General features: G+C 33.5%; 1 protein-coding gene across 1 annotated transcript; it reads right to left on the bottom strand.

Moving 5' to 3' along the window:
* Positions 1–778: 778 nt before the first annotated feature.
* On the bottom strand, positions 779–17,690 carry LOC149771721 (DBH-like monooxygenase protein 1). The gene is made up of 11 exons (XM_089948176.1): positions 17,393–17,690; positions 14,532–14,681; positions 14,086–14,274; positions 13,082–13,165; positions 10,895–11,068; positions 7,586–7,688; positions 7,204–7,370; positions 5,674–5,859; positions 4,776–4,835; positions 3,387–3,626; positions 779–1,001 (listed from the first exon to the last, which is right to left on the bottom strand). Exons 1-11 carry the CDS (start codon positions 17,669–17,671, stop codon positions 924–926), a joined length of 1,710 nt encoding a protein of 569 aa, XP_089804302.1. The 5' UTR covers positions 17,672–17,690; the 3' UTR covers positions 779–923.
* Positions 17,691–21,823: the final 4,133 nt, after the last annotated feature.

The following is a 21,823-nucleotide window of genomic DNA, read 5'->3' on the forward strand; positions in this document are numbered from 1 at the left end:
ATTTTGTGGGGTTTTTTTCCCAATCTTGAAGCGGCTCTGATGTGTGATGTGATGAAAGTAATTCGATACGGCCTGGTACTTAGTATCATTAAGATAGTAATTGCCGCTAATGCCGTACCTGCAATATGGGGTCGTGGGTCCGTAACATATCGGAAAAGAGTTCAAATCTGGCACGTTGAGGTTACTATACAAGAAATATTTCTCCCTAGGAGAGTGGTCATACACACATATATCTGTGTGGAAAATCCATCGACAAGCGGGATGAAGAGGGTTCGAAAATGACCCTGGTCACAAGCAAACATATTCACTATGCCGGCGAGCTTGTATTACGTATGTACGCAAGTTAGATTTCATCTCACAATTGCACAAATTGTGCTTCAATGGCATCCGTTACTTTCTTAAGTCTCTCTAAAGTTAGACTACAGATGAATAAATTGCAAATACTTAAAACGATTTCTTTCCATGATTGCAAACAACATAAATCTGTATCGAAATGTCAGAAATTTAGAGTATCTTCTCGTATCAACAGTTTCATTATACTGGAATTTCCAGCCGACGTCTTAAAATAGTAAAACCCGAAACACGTGATTTCCGTAAATGGATTTTTTTTATTAGAAGGAATTCAATGGATCAACTTTTAAACATCAGTCTCTACTAGGTTCGGATGTTATGTGATAATTGGATATGCAATAGAATTTCATATATATATATATATATATATATATATATATATATATATATATATATATATATATATATATATATATATATATATATATATCCTGCATGTCTATAACATTTTAAGAAGTATGTAGATACCGATGCTATTAGATGACATGCTTTGTTTTCCATAGATCTTGTAGCTATAACTAATATGAACAGACAAGTATATTGATGAATGTGGCTATCTCACCTATTCTCTATTATTGAGGGCACGTTGATGATTTTGGTGGAACGTGGGCATGCGCAGGTGGTTTTTCATGGAAGGTGTACGTCAGTGTCTGAAATGGAAAACAAATAGGAAATGCATGTACAATGTGTATTCAAGACAAGAAAATATGTTCTACTACAGCTTCATATTTAATCCTGTATTAAATTACAAAAGATGGCATGAAAAGATGTTGTAGAGCCTCTAAGGAATAGTAACAATATTTGTCAATAATATACACCCATAATGAAGAAACCGACATGTTTTGTTTTCAACACGTACGTTACGCAAGACTATCACGATTTTTTAAAAAACAGCAAAATGGTTGCAGTGACAACTGTAGACAACCCATTCTAAGTGGCACTAGCAGGGTTGTTGCATGGTTTATTATGCAATGCCTCAAACCTGTTAAGAAGACAGTGCATGGTTAACATCTTTGTTTATACATTAGCACGCGCCACGTTATTTAGTGCAATAAATATTAGTTTTTCTCTACAAAAGTTGACAACTGCTTCACACACCCTTTTCGAAAAAAGGAAGAATCAAAATAACCACACATAAGCAATCAGTTTTAATGTTATTTGCTACAAATAACATATTATTTGCATATATTACAATGTTTTACAAGGAAATGCAGTATAACCTAACAACGAAGCTATTTGAAGAAATAATATGCCTCAAATATCTGCTTAAAGGCAGCATATCTCAATTGAGTTTACAATCGTTTTATTTTCTATCACTCTGAAATAAAGCATAATGTCGTATCATTCATTATCTGCACACACACACACACACACACACACACACACACACACACATATATAACTTGCATTTAATTATAGGAGATGTATGTATAACGCAAGGTCCTACGTTGATCTAACACTTTGTAACTAATATTTTGGCTTCAGTTACTTATATTTCCTCTACACCCAGATGGTCAAACATGTTCGTAAAATATTGAAATAAGGATTACCATCTATGTGTTGCGAGTAGGGTTAGAGTGTTTGTCTCATCATTCGCCTATAACAATCTGATTTTCAGTATAAGCGAAGTGAATTTCAAAAAATAATTTCGTTTGTTCACAGAAATCTTCAGATTTAATAGTATAAAACTCTTTGACTGTATTTTTATCATTTTTTTGTTTTCTTAACATTTATTGATTTTATGGAATTTAGTACCCGTTTTCAGTTTTGCAAATTCTGTTTTGTTCCTTTCATCCCAAATAAGGTACGGTATGAAACGATGCATAAAATGAATTACATATGTTCTAAATGATCGTACCATAAGCCTTTTAGTTGATGGCAACTCGTTTATATGCTCCAAATAATCGTACCACAAGTCTTTTAGTTGATGGCAACTTGTTCATATGTTCTAATGATTGTACCACGCGTCTTTTAGTTGACGGAAGCTCGTTCATTTGCTCTAAATGATTGTACCACACGTATTTTAGTTGATGGCAATTCGTTCATATGCTCTAAATAATTGTACCACAAGTCTTTTAATTAATGGCAACTCGTTCCCATACTCAAATGATTGTACCACAGGTCTTTTAGCTGATGGCATCTCGTTCATATCCAGTACATTCTCTTGTCATTGTCGTACAAACACAATTACACTTAATACCTTGGGGATAATGTATTTTGCTTAGACACTGCTTGATACACTTAGAATGGCAACGATTTTAAAAATGAATTCCAAATTAAATACATTATTTCGTCCTGTAACGAAACAAAACATTATATTACCAATCTTCTTGTGATGTTTAACATCTTACTGAAAGACAGAATCAGCACACAAAACAATACTCGAGTTCTCTTAACAGGTTGATGAAGATTAATATTGATAGAGATAGAGAGCAAATGCGCAAGGCCCTTGCAAATCGCCGAGCCATTTAAATAAGAACAAGCATAATACCTACATTAATCTCGATCTCAAATGTAAATAAATAAAATAATTTAAAAAATTCTTTAAAATTAGTAGTATTAGTATCAGGGACTAACATGCACATTATAATTATTTTATTATTAACGGCACTCATCGCTACATTAGTACTACCTTTCAAATTGATAGATACCTAATAAACTGCCTAATGTACGAGCTCAAAAGTGCTCGGAAGCTGTTAAAACTAATCGACAATTTTTTAGAAAATGCCCAATCAATGAAACTTCCAGTTTTGTTTTCAATGTTACCTGTTTTTCCGCAAGGTAAAAATGCAACTATTGTAACCTCCACATGATATATCAAATAGTCACATGTATATTAGGCTTCTCTCAAAGAGTACTTTGTGGAACAAAAATATCTGTTTATAAATTGAGCTGCTTCGATGTCATGTCGATGTAAAATCAGTGTTTTCTTTTATGACTGTGTATGGCCATTTGCAGACATTATATTATTAGTATTCAATGCAATTTTGTAGAAACACAACTAGTCCAGAGACAATATTAACTAACAAATGTACCTGCGGTACCATAGTGTCCCCTTGACAGAAATGAAATATACTAGACTCCTTGAGCTTCTGTTTAAATAGGTCTCTGTTGTGTTGCGTGGTCCAGTTGTAGGCCGATAACATGGGCCAGATACGGTTCTGATCGGTAGATATGCTGTCGTAGGTTGGGTTGCTAATGCATTGCTTCAGCGAAACTTTGGGGTAGTAGAGTAGAAAGCTCAAACACATTTCATCCCGGGTCGATAGCCCACCCTACAAAGTTAAACATCATATTATTGCCGTGACAAGTGATCCGTATAATGCATCTGGTATCATCTCGAGTGTATATAAGATATCACTGGCTCTCACGAGGCACTAAAACTCTGATACCACACTCATCACAAATAATAACTTCTCATGATCAAAGTCCGTAACTGGTTATGTTTGTATTGCATCATTTAGATATTTGTTTTCATCAATTATTGGCACTGCTTTACACTTAGTAAGATATTTATTAATACATGATGAGCCAGCAACTAACCTATGTGGATATGCAAATCGTGCTTCGAGATATATCAATGCCTTTTACATTTGATTTACTTAATATCAGTGGTATTGATCTGAATATTGGAAACATTCGTTGAGATTAGAGGTTGATAATGATATTGAAGTTTATTAGTTTTGCTCTCTGTAATAGATGCAAACTGTGCTGATCTGAAATTCGTTCTGCTTTAAATGGTTGCCGAGAAAATGTTGGACTTGCGTTACTCAAGGAAATGAAACCCTATGCTTATATATTTGAATAAAAACTTGTTCCGGTTACATGACTAAAGCTAACTTTTCTACAAGTGGGTAAAGTAATCTCATTATTATCACGTCCTGAACTAGTTTCATTTCTTTGATCTGTTCTGCTACGAAATAGATAATTACATGAAGAGTTTTAAAATCATAAATTTAAATAAACATTTGTATTTTCAACCGTTTCATCTTGTCTATCATGTGCACATTCCACACGCATGTTATGGTGTCTGAGAAACCCCATTATGCTTCTGTCAATTATAGGACAAATATGTATATTCGAGTTAAATAGATGACTTTACTTATGACCTTGACCTTCATCAAAATATTTTGTGTAAATACCAACTATAAAAATAAAGTTTCTCGGTGTCTTTTATTCTGCTTTGTCAGCTTTGGAAATGTCCATTACACTGTCCTGCGTGAAGCATTAGACATTAAAACATGATAACTTCCGACCTGTAAATAAAATATAACAAATAGGAATGGGGGAAATGAACGAAGAAAAAAGAAAAAAAAAATTATATATATATATATATATATATATATATATATATATATATATATATATATATATATATATATATATATATATATATATATATATATATATATACTACTATTTACCAGCGTTGGTGCAGTTCTCTCGCTAGAGTCATATATACAGTCAACCATTAAACTATCTCCCTGAAAAAGTCAAGAAAATATTGCTTTAGAAACAATGTCCCCAGTGAAATTGAATATTGAAAATTCGCTTATGACGGTTGTAACTACTTCTCCGGAGTTTCAGATTTTTCTATGTTTGATTTGGGTCTATTTTTTACTATTATTATGGCATTGTCCTATTTCCAAGAGTTGTATTGACCTTCGAAGGTAAGACCTGCGACAGAGTAACACATGTTTGAACGGGAGAAGACTTTGAGATACTGCGTGAGAAGGTAGAGAAAATAAATGATTAATCAAGGTGAGGATTATGATCATCCATTTCACAAACACACACTTGGGCGGTTGGTACGCCACTAGAGATAGAGAGAGAGATAGGTACCCTATTTGGGCAGCATAAAAATACAAGTTACAAAAATGAAACGGGACTGACCGAATGTGATGTCAAGACCACACAGTTTTGATTTGTATCGATTATCTTATGTTAAGCAAAGCACTAACGCATACACACTAGTGCACTTACGGTTAAGCTGTTAGACTTGCCTCTTATTGACATATTGCATAGCTACAAACAGGTGAACTAACGCACTAAAGACAATATTTTGCTGCATGATCTGTTGTGTGATCATAATGTCTCTCTGTGTCTTATTTCTAAAGAAAGTAGAAACTGTCTCGTATCCTGAGTCCACGGTTACAAGCTAAACGACATTAAATAATCAAATTCTAGGGTAATTGTTGTATTGCAGAATTATTTGGGACAGATGCCGAGACAATATTATCTATTTCTCGTAACAAACAAAGTAATCCTGAAGGCGACTATGATCCCAAAAAGAATATTGATCAAAGAAGAAATATCGCTTACACGTCTAACTGCAATTTCTTCCCTAAGAAGACGTGTCTCTTGGAAATCAAAATCGTAGTGAGGATCCGTTGTCAAAGGAGATAACTCGCTACCATTTCGAAAGTGCCTTGTTTTGATTGTTCTGCCGAGGAGATGTGCGTGCTGAAAAATTCCGAATACCTTGATTTCCGTCATGTTTCCAAGAGTCTGAAACAAATTAATAAATCATGCTTATACAAGAAGCATCTGACTTAGTTTGAAGTTTACCCACTTCCGTGATCACCTTCACATTTAATGAGTAATACATGCCCTTCATTCCCTGAGGAACCAAGCTTACCAATGATATGTTGGAGAACAAAATTCGTGCATTTTCTTGATTAAAATGCAGTTCTCGCAACAAAAGGAGACTGGTTGTAAACAAAAAGGTAATAGTAATCTTTTCTTTTCATTTCTCGCAATCAAGAATAAATCCAATTTAAAATATTCTGAAGTAACAGAGACATCCAGCTAAAGAAAAAATTAATCAGAAGATGCAGGAGTTCGACAACAGTAATTAATATATCCATGTAAATTTATAGTTCAGCACATTTCCATTACTCACCCATCTATTCGCGTCTAAGAAGGAGAATCAACATAATGACGAAAAAATCCATAAATGTGCTCAGAGAAACGAATAAGACTTATCCCACAATTAACAGGAAATGGTTGTCACAAAATTTTCTGTAATGATGATAAACATCTCTAAATTTTTCCCCTGCAATTTTGGAAAAGAAAGGATAAGTAAACGAAACATCTACTACACTAACCAACAGAAGCAAAACAAAACAACTAATTATATTGCATTGAAGTAGCACTTACTTTTCAGGAGGTGTGACAATATTAGTACTGAGAAGTATTTTGGCAGTTCGTATTTTGTTTCTTGCAACTTGATAATCTAATTAGTGTGAGTGGTAGTGCTGTCGCCCGAAATGGTGCATCCACGGTGTAATATATATTTCATATGGCCATTATCCCAAAGTTTAATAATGTTTATCAGAAACATAATTTGAAATAATGTTCATACTTGCAATATCTTCAGCCAATTAACGATAAATGTGATTAGCGTGTATACAGAGGCAGGTTCAAAGCCATCTACCATAAGTCTGAGCACAGGAACTGTGTTCACCTCCATGGTAATACAATACTATTTAATTGGTGTATGTACATTTTATTTTTGCATACATCACTTATGAAGAGAAAGAACATCGGTCTGAAAATGATACGTAATAAAGGATGCAGTGTTGCCAGAATGGTGCACAGATGTATATCAGATATTGGCAAAAGATAGGTCCTGAAATGGAACCTTGTGGGACGAGATATTTCCACGGTTCTCGTGGTAATGAGTGGTTTCATATACCAGCGTACTCAGTCCTGTTTCCTAGATAAGAATTCAGGAAAGAGTGTGTCAGCTTCTGACTTTTTCAGAAGAATATTTTGTCAATCTTACATAAATAAATACTTCAACTATTTTAATTGTTTAAACTTAATTCAAAGTCTTACATTTAGACTTACATGGTCAATGCACTGAGACGCACAATGCGATTGGCTAAGGTAGACCTTTTCAAATGGCGGAATGATATGCCTCCAGTCCACATTGTGACCAATTTCCATCATATCAGCCTCGTAGGGACGAAGGTTGTTGGTCAGAGTTATCCTGATTCCGGAGTTGTCAATCATGCCTAATGGAAACAACATATATCAACATTACTGAAGAACAATAACAGAGAATATCAAATTGCATGTGTAAGTTTACTTACTTCATAGATCAATAAATAATGTGCATTATTACTTTTTATTTCGCCTAGTCATTCGTGTAAATTACATAAAAGATTAATAATCAAACTAATATTCAATTAAATCAATTTTAGTTATTTTTATTCCGCTAAGAGAATACCTGACTTTTGGGCTGCATTGTCATAATGTGTCTCCGTTATGTAGAATTCGGGATCGTCTGGACCTCCGACAGAGAAACCTACATGGTCTGGATAGTAGAAGGTCTGGTAAAAAATAAATCATTTCATCGTTCATTTGCACGAAGAACAAAATAAAAAGGTTCAAGCGGATACTCTATAACGCTATTACAGAGACCGACATTTGGTTAGGACAACAGAGATATACAAGCAAAACAGTAACTTAGAATTCCTCGACGCCTGTTCATTTTACCGTTGGTAAAGTTTGCAAAAACTTTACAGTCGAAGTCCCAGACCTAATTAACAAAAGGCTGATTGGATAATTTATATACAAATGAACTTATTATTTTGGTAATGTCCTCGTTAAAAGATACGGTGAACCTTTCAGATTCATCCGTTTATTCAGCACCTCAATCTTCACTTATCTTCTGAAGAATTTGCAATGAATGGGTCTGTCTGAATCTGCATGAAATCTACGAATACTATGGATGATGTCTGTATTTTCACTCAAGTTATTTCAGAATAAGTTTTATACTTTCTATCCGCATTCTTTAAGAGTATTTTCTTTGTTTCGGCACTCCACTCCATACATCCTAAGATTGTTAACTCTGGCGTATTGCTCTACATCATCCAACTTATTTGTTAGCACCTTGTTACTATGTAATAACTCCTATATTTTCTCCAGTTTTCCTTAAATTCTTTTCTCCAATGCTTTCAATCTTTTCTGCATTTATCATTTTCATCTTATCCGTCGGCCCATACTCCCTTCATTTCTCAACTTCCTTGTTAATCTGCTTCATTCTTTCCAAGTCTACTATTTAAGTTCCTCTTTAACGTATTTCATAGTTAAATGATCTTTTGGTGTATTTTGATCCAATGTTAATTCAGATATTCTTTAGACCACGTTTTGTCTATGAATTTCTCGTTTGAATATAACTTCGACCGTTCTATCTTTCTCTTTCTCTTGTTCAGTCTCTTTATTTGACGCCACGGGTTGCATCTGATCTGAAGGATTCATGTTTACATACCGTTTATTATTGAACTCATTTTCTTTATTTTATTTCGAAATGTTTCCTTTTGACTTTGATTTATTCTTCTTTGCAGGCATATTCAATATTCACTCAGATCTGTCAAAAACCACGATGTCAATATAGTATTCGTTTTGTATATAACTACGGTTATCGTGCACATACAGATCGAGCGATGTTCTATTATAAACTAAAGAATCAATACGAAGATATTATGTTCAAAGGCTTAAATTACAAACTTCTTCTCGGTATGCGTAGTGGCATTGATAGGCACTTGCTCTGATCTCAATGGACTCAAGTATTGGGCTCATTTACCCGCCAAAACACTTGTATTGTTGCGAAGTGAGGACTCACGTTTTTAAATCTACTAGAATTAGGAATATTTGACACATATAAATTCTATAAACCGTCGCTCACTGGATCTAACTTCTTCTCACAGGTATTAAGTTTTCAACTAACTTGTACACATTACAATTGTAAATTATGTATCAAAACGTCTAGAAATTAATAACATGCTAATAAAGAGGAAGAAGAGATTTTTTACTCCATTTGGAAGGATAACTGTGATAGAGCGTTTTTTTACTCCATTTGGAAGGATAACTGTGATAGAGCGTTTAACTGTCTCTAAAATTATTCATCTTTTATTATCATTACCGAATCTATCCCAACCGGTTCTTAGTGAAGTAAATGCGATCTTTTACAAGTTTTATGTCAAGGATCAAGCCAAAAAATTAAACGAAATATATCTGCGACCGAATATTACGAGGGGAGACTAATATATTTATGTTTGTCATGCACTCAAACTTATACTAGAAAACTGTTATAATGATGAATCTAAATGGAAATGTTTGTTAACATTTTCAGTATCAAATATTGACAATTTATTTTCATTCAGAACACATTTTCTTTTTTCAGTGCAAAGAACCTCATTCCTTTTCAACTAAATGTTTTTGAAACATATTTATAGCTTACTTTATCAATAAATATAGTCACAGCTGAACATTTTAGAAATACAAATATGATTTAATCTTTGTGTTGCGATATAAATGAAAAAAAAATATTTATCAATTAACATGTTTTCAGAATTGCGTTACATCTGTGAATGACTTCAAGAATGATGATATTTCCCTTAAAATATTTTACAAAGAGATATCTTATTAGCACTAATTTCATAGATTGTCAAGGCTTGCTCGCAACTATATAGCCATATAACAATGAATTAAGCATTAATCAAATCTGCCACAATTAAATCAGAAAAGGCTTTTTAATTATATTGCTTTGTAAGAGAAAAAAATGATGTACCCATATTCACGAAAACATGTTTGGATACACAGAAGTACCAACGTCTAAAAGACAATAAAAAAAATTATTTTGGCAATTAAGTAGATGATGACTGTCTGAAAGTTTTCTTGCTACGTAATTACACTCCGAAATATCCAAATCTCAGCCTGTTGCAGCTGAAAAAAATGTCATAGAATTTTGCCCACTTGCGCATCACTCAAAAGAATAAGAATTATCTCAAACAATCTCAACACATTTGGAATGTTACATGCTGAGACAATTTCTCATATCTTTTCGATTGGTAACATAATTAAGATTTGTCCAAATGATATGTAGCTTATATCTATGTTTGTGTGCCTATCTTTCTAAACACATATATCTCTTTTATCGAAATTCTCATTGCGCCACATGTGTATCTGTAAAATATGTATGCAAACAATAGTTCTTTTACTTTTAGCCATGTTCTCTCACTCTTTTCTTCACTTCATTCATTTCAGTTTAAAACGACGAACATAATTATTAACAAATATATTCAGTGTGGTCTGGTTGAAATAACAATATTTATGTATTTTGTCATTTTGTCAATAAAGCGTTAAAAACAGAGCCTATCACGATCTTGCAAATAATAAAATAAATCCATATATACATTAATAAATTATAAATAACTAAATAATGATAGAGACTCTCGTTTGACTCAGGTACTAGTATATCTATAAATAAACGTAGGACTTCCACAGGATTAATATAAAAGAGGATTAGATTAATTGATCTTGCGATACGAGGGAGAGACTGTCCGATATAATTAAGTACTAATTCAATTTGTAAGTGAATAAGAACATAAAAGAAGATCACGAAAGTTTGTTGCATCGAATAAAAAGAATAGTGTATATTGAGTAGTAGTGTTAATATTAGTAGTGGTGGTGGAAACAATTGTGAAAGTGTGATTTAAATATATTATGAGAAAATGAGTAAGAACAGATTTACGTTTCCTCCAATTGCCCAGGCGATAATGACGTCATAGCATGGAACTAATCCCTTGGGGATTTCATCATAGCACATGTAATTGATCTTCACGAACTTGGGATCTATTCCTCTGCATCGATATACCAGAATATGGTGCACGTGCATCTCGTTGCCTGGTGTGATTATTGGTTCCACCTAATTTAAAATTAAGAAAACAAAATTTATCAAAAATGAACATTTAGTAAGAAATCGTGTGATTTCTGAAAATAATGGTTACAAATATAAAAGTCGTTGATTAAGTGCAAGAGTCTTCTCTGCTAACCAAGGTATTATCACGCGATCTTGTAGAAATAATACAAACGAATATAAGAACTGAATGGTTTCTCCATTCTCAGTTCTCTGTTCAGTGGAGCACAATAGAAATAACAATAATGATTATAATAATAATAATAATAATAATAATAATAATAATAATAATAATAATAATAACATGATTAATAATATTAATCAGAATAGTAATTTGACGCCTGATGGACATACTGTAAAACTAACATGTTTACTGTCCTGAGTCACCTCTTGCAATATACTTTCAAACTGCTTTCATGACTACCAATCAGTTTTTGTAAATGGATTAGCAAACATACACTCATTTGGAAAGACTTAATTGATAGATTAAATATCAATAACGAAATGATATTCGACTGAAGAAAATAATATGTGTTAAGAGATAATTTCACGAGTAACCGAATCGGGTCATAACACTAGTCTTCGCAATGACTTATCTCCAAGCTGATATTATCATTTTCTCCTGAAGTTGCCGTTATATATATTTTTATTTTCCATATCAGTTTTATGTCCCCTGGTTGCAGAACGAACTGTATTGTAAATTCCATCAGCAAAAGGTCAAAGTAAGTCATTAATTGTTTCTTGTTCTGACACCCTCCTAAGGTTTTACATCTGATGGTGAATAAGTATTGACCTTAGAGAATTTGAAATCCTCTATGACAGAATCCTTTCTATGATAATTGGTCAAAATTCTCTTGAGCATGTTTGATTTCGAAAATGTTGTTCCTACCTTTTTATTTCTTTTTTTTTCAGTAATGGTGACCACATCATTTGTAAACCAAAGCTGCATGGTCTTTACATTGGGATTAGTCAAATGCAGCAGTTTTGTAGAAGAAGTCGTTAATATTATGGGTTCTCTTTTCTTCTGATTTCATTAACGGCAACTATATATGAGAGTTAAATGGTGTAAGTTGTATAAATTGGGAAGAGTTCTACGCCATGATAGTTTATGTCAATTGTGAAGGACATTTGATAGCAATTTGGAGAAAAGTAAAGGTCAGGTGAAGTTTGCTATATTCTTGATAACAGCAGATATGTCTAATGGCGGATCATCTTCATTATATTTTTTAACATATATTTGACAGGAGTTTACTTCTAAATGGTTATGTGGCTTTCATGAAGAAGTTTTTTAAAGATTATAAATTATCCAAAGACAAAACATAAGTTAATCTCTTTTTAGTAATTGCTGCCAAATATGAAGACGGATATCAGCTGCAAAAAATAAAAGACCTTAGTACCAGAATGATTTCTACTCAGCTTGCTTCAATTTAGTTTAGTAGTTGTAGAAAAGAAATGATTTCAAAATTCATCAATGTATTGTCGATGGCCATATTTGTTAGTGGACAAACATCATTTGTAAAACTAATATGAAAGTCCTTTATTCCATGATACCCTCTACAAAAAAGGGTTACAATTAGCATAAGTGGATACTGAGATACCATTTTAAATTTAATAGTTGACTGAAAACGACGCACGATGAACTCAGATATACGGTATCCTACACGCATGGTCTTACATCCATGCGAGCTAAAAGGATAATGAATGGTTAGCAACAACATCAATAATCTGAAAGCAAACAATTTGTCTCACAGTGTATAAAACAATGCAAACAGGAGATTATTATTTAATCCCTTTTTCTCTTTAGCGTATTCCTTTTTATTGCTTTTGCCATTAATTGTTTTCTTTCTTGGAAGGAGGGTTGCTGTTTCGTCTTTTCCCTGTATTGTTTTTCTTGCTTCTTGTTTGTTTTGCGTTTAAATTATAGTTACTACATCCTTTGAGTTCAATCCTACTCATAGTTCACCACGAAACAGAAAAGATACAGTTTTCAACAAATAAGAAGAGTCTACTGAGCAAGCTTACCTTGATCATGTGATGCTTCCCACCAATATTCGGCATTCGGAAAACTCGGCAATTGTAGGTGGTCGTTGCTGATGGAATTAGGAACTAAAATGCACAGCAAGAAAAGTATAATGATCTAAACTAAAAAATATTTTTAAATTTACTAACGTTAAGGACAAATTATACAAGTGATACCTAAAATCTAAAAAGTATTGTAACCCTCGAATTTTTCGTAAATAGTCGACCATTAAACCTTGCATTTTCTGCCACCAAACACAATCTAACTAAGACTGGAAAGTGGGATTTTATGTCGTTATCTAGGTTACGCGGCTGTCATGACCATGTTTTTTTCAACTTATACCTATATGTATTGAGCTATAGAGGTACGTTTCAATTATATTCCGAAGCATAAAAATCACTTAGAGCAATTAAGACATTCTTTACAGATATAAAAAGATCTTAAAAAGATCAAAAGAAAAGATCTTGTTTGGAAATTTTGTTACTTTGAAATATAAGACGAGTATCGTGATGTTCCAAAATATTCCTAAATAACAGATATTAACAAACTGCATTCAAAAGCAAAAATAGTAAACGACGTGGATCATGTATAAATACGCAGACAACATTACTACAAATGACATAATGCACACATTGAAATTCTAATGCAAACTAAAATTTATAAGTATTGATACTAATATAATAGATTCAATCTTGACTGTATACATGATCTATGTGATTTTCCCCCAAACACCAACTTTCATTAATTGGTGTTATTACTTTATTCGTTTCTCTATTTTCTAATCACCGTGATATTGTATAATCGTGTTATTTATTTCTTCATAACAATATGATAAATAGCTTACAAGTAACAAAGTTTATTGAATTGCAACAAGGGATCATTGATATAGAAGAAAAGGTACCTCCATATATTTTCCATATTTAAATCACATGAATATTGTAAGTACGTATGAGGAGGCTAGATATTCAATCACTAGGATATAGAGGACAATAGACAATAAACGTACATTTTCATTCAGAAAGTCGTAGAGTTGGACATTGTGGTTCTCTGCGGACGATGTCACCGAGGCAGCAGACGATACGCTCAGTAAGGACAAACTCTTTGTTCCTCTGTGTTCCGGACCGTGATACATCAGACTGTCATCAGTGGCAGGGTCATTCGGATGATACGAGTAAATCACTCGCATGGTACCATCCTGGAATTTTAGCAGAGAATGATAAAGACGCCTAAAAATATAATGCCTTTTAAATTTAAAAGATGTTTCCTGTGTACCTCATTTAATATCGAAACTAACGTATTATACTTTCCTTGACATGCTTATTTTTCTTTTGAAACATTCTAAATTTAGTTAAATGTGTTCATCATTCATTCAAATTATGAAGCGTGCATAACTACAAAGAAACTCATAGCACATTTGTCAATTCTCAGAAGGAATATCTCTGTCGAGTATACCTCAATTTTCTTGTCCTCAGTTTTGTCACAGGTGTCCAAGTTTCTGACAAACTTTAGCACAGTTCCAAAATCGTTCTCCTCTCCGTGAAGCAAGAACCAGTCTTGGTGATTGTCAACCACTGGAGCCGCATGCGCAGTTGTATGATAGTCCTGTTAAGAAAATTATTTTTTTATGATAACACTGAAAATAGCTACATCATATCATACTTTGTTGAGTAAAACTATTTGACAAATTGATATTTCAGAATAAAGAGAATATTATTGAGTTGTCGGCTACAACACTTCTATATACGGCGTACGTTTTTAATGTACCGTTGCTGTTTTGAAGGTATTATTAAGAGATAATAACCGCTACAGCAATCACAAAATCTTCTCCAAAGACATGCACATAATTACGGATATAAAAAGATTTCAGCAAGAAATGAAGTACACAGAATAATTATAAATGCTTTTAAAACGTCACAAATACAGAATAATAACATCACAGCCGAATAATAAAGTAGAGCTAGATATGACGTGACTGTTGTAATAGTAAATGGAATAGCATGTGTTATTAGTATTCTTATCTTCAATGAGGACTTTGTGCCTCTTTGAATTTGCTTGATTACGTTTTTCCCAAATGCTGAAACTTTAATGCAAGCTCTGATAATTATGTTATTGGCATTTTTCCAATCATTCTATTCCAACAACACGAATTTTGTTTAGCATATATATATATATATATATATATATATATATATATATATATATATATATATATATATATATATATATATATATATATATATATATATATATATATATATATATATATATATATATATATATATATATATATATATATAACTATTACATTCACATCAACATTTAAAGTCAAGTCTGAGCTATTAACTGGTTTTGTTTTCAGGTGTAGGTAATATAACAATGACAGAGCTGATGTCGTATCCTAGCGCGAATCTCCTTCCATGACTTAATGACTACGGTAACGTCTTGACCAAGTACAGACGTATGACAAAATATCAAATAATGTTTTATTCTTTCATGGCTAAATATCTCGTAACGATCGATAAAGAGAATTTGGAAAAGATAAGGTACTAGAGTCATGGTACTCTCACTTAAAGTTAAATTTACGCTTCTTCAATAACAGCTCCGTAACTTTTGTTTACCGATGAAAATAGTAATCATCCATATTTATCTGGACAAACAATACATTCTGACTTGACCGCAAATTATCAGATAGGTATTAGAACATCTTATATTCCATTTGAACGGTTAACGATTTTGGCGACATCAATATTTCACCTTTATGTGCCAGGATATCTCAGAGGAAATCCACCATTAGTAAATTTCTCCGACGGAAGTAGATGTAATTAAACCCAGTAATTCTATCATAGCAAAATATATCAACAAAACTTTTATATTTGCCGGCACAATTGTGTGGTTAATGCATCCACCGATGGGCATTATAACATCTCATCTTCCATCCCTACTTTCAACGACATTTGGGACATCAAAATTGAGCGTCATGTTATCTCATGACATGATTTACTTGTCATGTTATCTCATGACAAATCGCCCATCAGTAACGTTGACATTCAGCTGAAGTGACATTTTGAATCCTAATCAATGTATCATAGCCAAATATATAACCGAAACTTGTAATTTTGCATATACAGTGTTGTGGTTCAATTTACTCTAGGAATATCTACTAAGTTCCACGGATAGTGACTACACATTTTAGTAGTGAATATTCGTTCTTACTAGAGTACAATGTAACCTGATTTTTACATGAAAATGCTATAGAGACGATGCAGTGGTTATCAGTTACTTCCTCTGTTGACAAAAAAATTTGGTGATAACAGTAATCGCTGCGCTAAACAACATATAGTGTCCATATACTGTTACATACAGCGGGAAATTTAATTCATTTTTACTGTAGCAAATTTTAGCGCCTTTCGCACAGTTTTTGAGATATGTCTTTTGATTAAAATGTGGCATGTTCGTGTTCTTTTATTCAAAACCCATACATCTCAATTTAGGACAATTACAGTTTGTGTATGTTAATTAGATTTTGAGAAGTAATGCACTACGCATATATGCTTTATATTTAATTACTAACATCTTACGTCTAGTTTTATTTTGCTTATCGTTTTACTGCACAGGAACATATAACTTATTTAGTGTCATGTTAATACTAGACAGTATCTTGCCCAAGGACACACTGAGTTTGCTGACCGGATCTGATCCGATCATAGGATTCGATATTACGTGCAGAGAGAATTGGGTTTGTGTCCCATAAATGCGAGAATAAATGGTGTGTTTCAAACATTTCAAAATTTGCACGAACTTTGTTTTGCAAATGTTTCATGAAATAATCAAAGCAGAGACAATTATAATTAAAACAGAGCCGTTACAGCATACGTTTTCATGTCTTTTACAGAAAATTGTGATTCGGAGTTCTTTAAATCTTTTAACATTTACAATTTTTTTATGTACAACAGAAGTGAATGTGTATTGATTTAAATAAAAACATTGTGAACCATTTATGATTTTAACGCCTTCAATGAGCCAACGAAAGCTACTGTTACTATTCTTTGTTGTTGTTAAAGGCAATGGTACCTTTTTAAAGCACAGAGCGATCAAGTCTATTCTTGTGGGATATCAACCCGTAACTCTTTGATCACTTGTTGAACGCTTTACCAACTGAGCTGTCGCGGCTACAAGAGATTGACTGACAAAAAATATATCGTCAATAGAACGTTGCTGCTTCTTTCATTAGCAATTGACACAAACTAAATCGTTCCAAACTGTTGTTTGTGCACTGAAATAATTGTTAAACAATTAAAAATTAAATGAATTACCTTAAAATGTGTGACCCCATCTTTCACCCATCCGACCACAACGTCTGCCGGGTACATTTTACCATTATCAGAAAAACCGAATCCAACATATCCGTAGGTCCTCACATGGACTTCAAACGTAATATGTGTATCGTTAAATTTCCAGAAGAGAAGGTAGTTACCGTTGGTATCCACCTCTGTTGAATAATTAAAGGGTTCGGTGGGTTTGACACCTGCGAATCCCCATGCAAACGCAATGCAAGATAAGATGGTCAAAGTAATCATCTGTTCTCGCGCCATCCTTCTGTTGAAATACCAACAACGGCCTGATATATATAAAGCAGCAACGGACAACTACGTCACTGGGTCACGTGACCGACCCTTAGAATGCATAAGAGTAGAAATACATATTAGTTTGACCATGATGATAATCACTCTTATTTGCTGAAATAAACAAATGAAACTGTTTATCTTTAACTTATGTATGTGTTTCGACTCTTGAAAGTTTAATGATACAGATGTTTTATGAAAACTTGACTCAAATTATCAAACTATAGCTGGCATACAGATGGGTGATTACATATCATTGTTTACTAATACGATAACTCATACACCCGTTTGAATGAGTATCTAACATGAGGCTGATGACTTACATCTATATTTAGGAATGTCTTACACTTGATAAACTTATCAGCGAGTAGCTAGCTAGTTACGTTGACATGTTGAACTATAGGTTGTGCTCATCTGAGAAATTTCCGGACGGTATTACTTTATTTTCAAACTTGTTTTTATTATAGCAGTCACTAGATCTCTACCTGCGATGTTTAGTTTATCTGTTAGAGGCAATCAATATATGCGTTAAATATGCGTTATTACTAGTAAACAATGAAACAATGAAACATGATTCTGACATGAAAGTACAATAAAGACGAAGATATGGCAATCAATTATTTTGTTGTTTGCTCAAGAACATTGTTTGTTGTAATTGGCATCATTGCCCAATTTAAATAATGTCATTTCGGTGTTTCATATAGAACGGAATTTACTCATTTTGACCGTTGCAGCGTTGCACAGCTTTTGACAAATTTGTTATGATTCATAGTCTTGTTCTAATATAATCCATAGGACCATTACAATTTGTGTATGTTAATTAGATTTTGAGGAGACATGTACTACGCATATATGCCTTATATTTAATTGTTAAAAAAATTCACCTTCAGTTTGAATTGGTCTTACTTTTTACGGCTTGCTACTGTGTTTTTTAATATCAAGTATTTAACGGTTTCTCAACTTTTCTAACCTCACTTTCAAACTGTAACTATATACAGCTTTCCTGTATAGAAAAGGATTGGTTGAGTGCTGGTTTGAGTAAAAAGAACTTGAACTGTCAAACATTCAAGCAATGAGTGAGCAACCAATAACGGTTCCTTCCTATTGCTTGTTTTAAAGACGTGTTCAGCACATTATTGATATATATCATGGCTAGGATATGGTACCATTTTAAAGGACACACCGCATTAAACGCTTTGCCAACTTAGCTACAGAGGCTACAAGAGCTAATGAATATGTTATCCTGCAGAATAGTGTTGCCTAACTTGAATAGTAAGTAAAACTAAAGTATTCCATAGTACAGATTGTGCTCTAAAATAATTGTTACACAATGAAAAATAAAATGAATTACTATAAAATGTGTGGCCCCATATTTCACCCATCCGAATACATCGCCTGACGGTAACATCTTACCATTATCGGATAAACCGAGTCCAGCATATCCACAGGTATTCACATGGACTTCAAACGTAAGGTGTGCACTATTACATTTACAAAAGAGAATGTAGCTACCGTTGGTGTCAATGTCAGTAGAATTAATTAGAGGGCTCAGTGGCGATGACCCCGACGAATCCCCTTGCCAATGCAAGGCACGATAGTATGGTCAAAGTAAATATCTGTTGTCGCGTCATGCTTCTGTTGAAATACCAATAACGTCCAGTGATTTATAAAGCAGTAACTGACGACTACGTCACCGAATCACGTCACCGTCCATTAGAATACATAAGGGCTTGGTAGAAATACACAACATTGTTTTAAAAATACTAATAATCACTATTATTTGCTGAAATAAACAAACGAAAATATCCACCTTTAACTTATTTGCGTATTTCGACTTTTGAAAATTGAATGAAGCAGTTGTTATATAAGAACGTTACTCGAATCATCATACGCTAGTTGCCAGCCAGATGGGTTGTAACATGAGGTTATTCGTTTACTAATACGATAACTCATGTACAGACTTAATGAGTACCTGTCATGATGTTGATAATTTAAGATCTATTTTCAGGAATGCTTAACGCTAGATAAAAATATCAATGAGTGGTGTGATAGTCATTTTGATATGATTTAACTATAAGTTGTGTTCTTTAGAGATATTTACTGTCTCCTTAGCACGCTGGAACTATCATCGTCATTGTTTTTACTTCACTTTATCATTCTCGTGTACTAAACAAGCTAGAGTATCCCCTTCCGATCTTTTCTTCCCATCATTATGTATTAATCGTTCTCGTTATTTTTTCTCATTACCATATGACATCACCACCGGTTCACCTGATCAAACTCTGGCCCAAGTACTCGTCTTATGTTTCTAAAACGTGTTCACTCTTATTTCGACTTCGCATGAGTGTTACGTGGTACAAAAGTTGCAAACAATAATATCCAACACAACGTAGACTCCCGGCCAATTTTTAATGTTCACCCAAACTTAGGCTCAAGACGACTGCCTTTTACAGAGAATATATTGGTAGTTTTACACCAGGGCAATAGTTTATCAAAAATACAGAATGGAGACAAAGTCAGTGTTCCTTAACAGTATAAATTCTTGCTTTTACGGTGATGACAAATACTGACTCCAAGTCCTATGGGTCAGAATCTTTATCAGTATCAGATGTGCCAGCTATGTATTTATTTCTAACGTTACCATATCTGACCGCTTAAAATCTTTTAAAACTAAAAATACCATATTCACCCATGTATCTTATCTTAATGATAATCAATATCTATACAACAAATTGGAGGGAAATGTTAAGCATTAATATGACGGCAACAATGATGGTCTTCAAATTACTTTTGGAAACATTAGAAATCTTGTAGGAGTTAGCGTTTACATAAGGTATAACGAGGAAACATAATTAAACATCAACACCTAGGAATCGTTCTAATCTCCAAAGCTTACAGTTAAGGAATTCGGCAAAATATGAAATCCACATCTTTTCCTCAAATTAAGTTGAAGTGTTAGAATGAAAACCTAAAGATGTTGAAGCCTATGGTATCCACACATATGACAGTCACAGTACATGAATCCATTACGTACCTGTCTGCCATCTCAACGATCAGAGTGCGCAGTATTTACGATTTTTGTATCAATTACCTCCTCTGTAAGACCACGTCATTGACATTGATATTATTAGAATAAATTATCTGTACAATTTTTACGTTTGGAGGAAAGTTCCTTTTAAACTTCGACAAAGTTCTTATTACTTTATCCATACATTTAGCTTCGCCATATTTCAACTTTTTCAGTACCTTTTTTACTCACCTCTAATGTCCGGGAGAATTTCGGAATTTCAGGACAGTTTTTAGTCAAAACCGATATTTGAACATTTTCCAAGATTTTTGTTTTCAAGCTCTGCTACAGTCTGTGATGGTTCGGACGCTTGGTAAAGCTTATAATCTAGATCATTAGAGCTTTAATATTCCAGATATATTCAGTCTCTGCTGAAGTCCATATGACGCTGTATGTAGGAATAAACAAGATGACCGCTGTCGCTTAACCAGCTTCAAGCAGCTGTTCCGTTTTTTTAGTGCCATTTTCATGATATTTTGGCTTGTTGCCAGTCTTCATCTACGTTATTGTGTTCATTATGCATGAGGCTGTTCAATTCGTATGTGTTTCTTCATCTCCTTGTTTTGGAAATGAGAACAATTAGACTTTTTTCCGCTGTCTTGCTCCACTGTTTTTGAACAAACCGCCATCACGTGATACTAGCCAGTGAATCCGTTATGCTATGATGGACCCTCATTAATTGCTTTAAATGATCACTCCTTGGCTCTCCACACTACATTGTGCTCTATACTAAACGAACTGGGACTACATTCATCATTACCTAAATGTAAACAGAAGCGAAAAAAGAAACGTTCTTTCAAAGCTGGCCGGCGTAGAACAGGAAGAAGAATTCCAGTTATCTCCCTTATTTCGGCTGAACAATTTAAAACAATTCGGCCGTTAATTTAGATGACCTAACTCAAATCCCTATTAATTCGTCAACCTTTGTGTCAACTATCCAAGAGATACCTCTGCGTATTGCATTATGCAATGCCCAGTCAGTAGGACCACCGGAAAAGAGCACAGAAACGGTTACTTTTATCAACGAACAGAATATTGACGTCTTCACCTGAATG

Source organism: Sinohyriopsis cumingii, unplaced genomic scaffold (assembly GCF_028554795.1).
Source record: "Sinohyriopsis cumingii isolate HCF-2022 unplaced genomic scaffold, ASM2855479v2 utg001707l, whole genome shotgun sequence".
NCBI classification, from domain to species: domain Eukaryota; kingdom Metazoa; phylum Mollusca; class Bivalvia; order Unionida; family Unionidae; genus Sinohyriopsis; species Sinohyriopsis cumingii.

Excerpts from the sequence above, each read along its gene's own strand:
- LOC149771721 (XM_089948176.1), bottom strand. The coding sequence starts at position 17,671 with ATGGCGCGAGAACAGATGATTACTTTGACCATCTTATCTTGCATTGCG. Across the intron at positions 4,836-5,673 it reads AAGAAATTGCAGTTAGACGT|GGAGATAGTTTAATGGTTGA; the intron begins GTAAGCGATATT and ends TGACTTTTTCAG. Across the intron at positions 1,002-3,386 it reads GGGACACTATGGTACCGCAG|ACACTGACGTACACCTTCCA; the intron begins GTACATTTGTTA and ends TTTCCATTTCAG.